Below are 1,244 nucleotides of genomic sequence, written 5' to 3' on the forward strand. Positions count from 1 at the left end.
TCCACAAGGTACTTTCCATTTCTGTTAGTGGTGTCATGGTATGTAAATTTAGTGTCTTCCAGTCCAACTCTAGCATTGAAATCGCCCATCACTATCAAGAGGTTATGAGCTGGGATGGATTCAATGGCTCTCTCATACTATCGTAGTGATTCTCTTCTATGTCTTCATCAGCTACGTTGGTTGGGCAATATGTAACGATGACAGTTGTTGCAGGGTTACCCTGGAAGTTTGCAATTAGAATTCTGCTGTTGTGTGATCTCACATGCACTGGTGAATTTTTAGCATTTTTTTCAGTAGGATTCCAACCCCTCCAACTGCAGCTCCCGCATCGTTCTTAGTTGCTGATGTTGTAATCAGTGTCCTGTCCAGTATGTTTTCGTATCTAATTGGTTCAGCGTGAATAATACGATGCTCTTGTATTCCCAATACTTCCACATTGTACTCAATGAGATTAGAAACTAGCTCCTCTCTACACTGCTGTTCTCTTATTGTTGTCCGTACATTCATGGTGGAGATTGAAATGACTTTCTTGCAATTTACAAGGTTTCTCCTCCTGCAGGCACCTTCATCAGACTTGTCCCTTCCATCAGGATTTCGAGGCAAGGCGTCACGTGGTCTTTGCAAATCGATGTCTGCACCAGGAGATGTTAAGACTGAATTAGGGACTTTAACCCTAGTGTAGTTTTGGTTCGCCATCATAGTTTTTCGATTGCTAATATAGCTGTGGTCGCAACTCCTACTGGGGTAACAATTGTATCACTAAAAATGAGCGCAAATGATGGGTCTACGATTAGCTTGAGTCGTTTGGGCGAAAAGACGTGCATTTTGTTATGACGCATTAAAAACCTTAGGGAAGATGGTAAAACCCCCTTTACATTTTATATGTAAACCTAAATTTACTAACATTCTATAAACTCCTGGAACCACCCCACCCCCGTATATTATGTGCAACTACAAATGCCATATAATAAACAAATTCTACTTGCAAAACGTGGTCTGTGTGTGGAGGTGGAGCAGGGAGTGGTATATAATTCAGTATTCAGGTTAGACTGATAATTATATCGTCAGTGGATGAGATTGGTTGATGTGGGTTGGTTTGATGGATGGATGTATGTATCTGAAAGTAGAGCGGCGGTATTTATATCTGGTCAATTTAATCGTGCAGAGTACTGCGAGCGCTGGTAAAACTACCCTACTGCACCATGACGGCACACATGCATAATGCTTACGATAACCCTTTTTCC

General features: G+C 41.6%; 1 protein-coding gene across 1 annotated transcript; it reads right to left on the reverse strand.

Moving 5' to 3' along the window:
* Window positions 1-258: 258 nt before the first annotated feature.
* LOC140170737 (uncharacterized) lies at window positions 259-696 on the reverse strand. The gene has a single exon (XM_072193967.1). It carries the CDS (start codon window positions 694-696, stop codon window positions 259-261), a length of 438 nt encoding a protein of 145 aa, XP_072050068.1.
* Window positions 697-1,244: the final 548 nt, after the last annotated feature.

Source organism: Amphiura filiformis, chromosome 15 (genome assembly GCF_039555335.1).
Source record: "Amphiura filiformis chromosome 15, Afil_fr2py, whole genome shotgun sequence".
Classification (NCBI taxonomy): Eukaryota; Metazoa; Echinodermata; class Ophiuroidea; order Amphilepidida; family Amphiuridae; genus Amphiura; species Amphiura filiformis.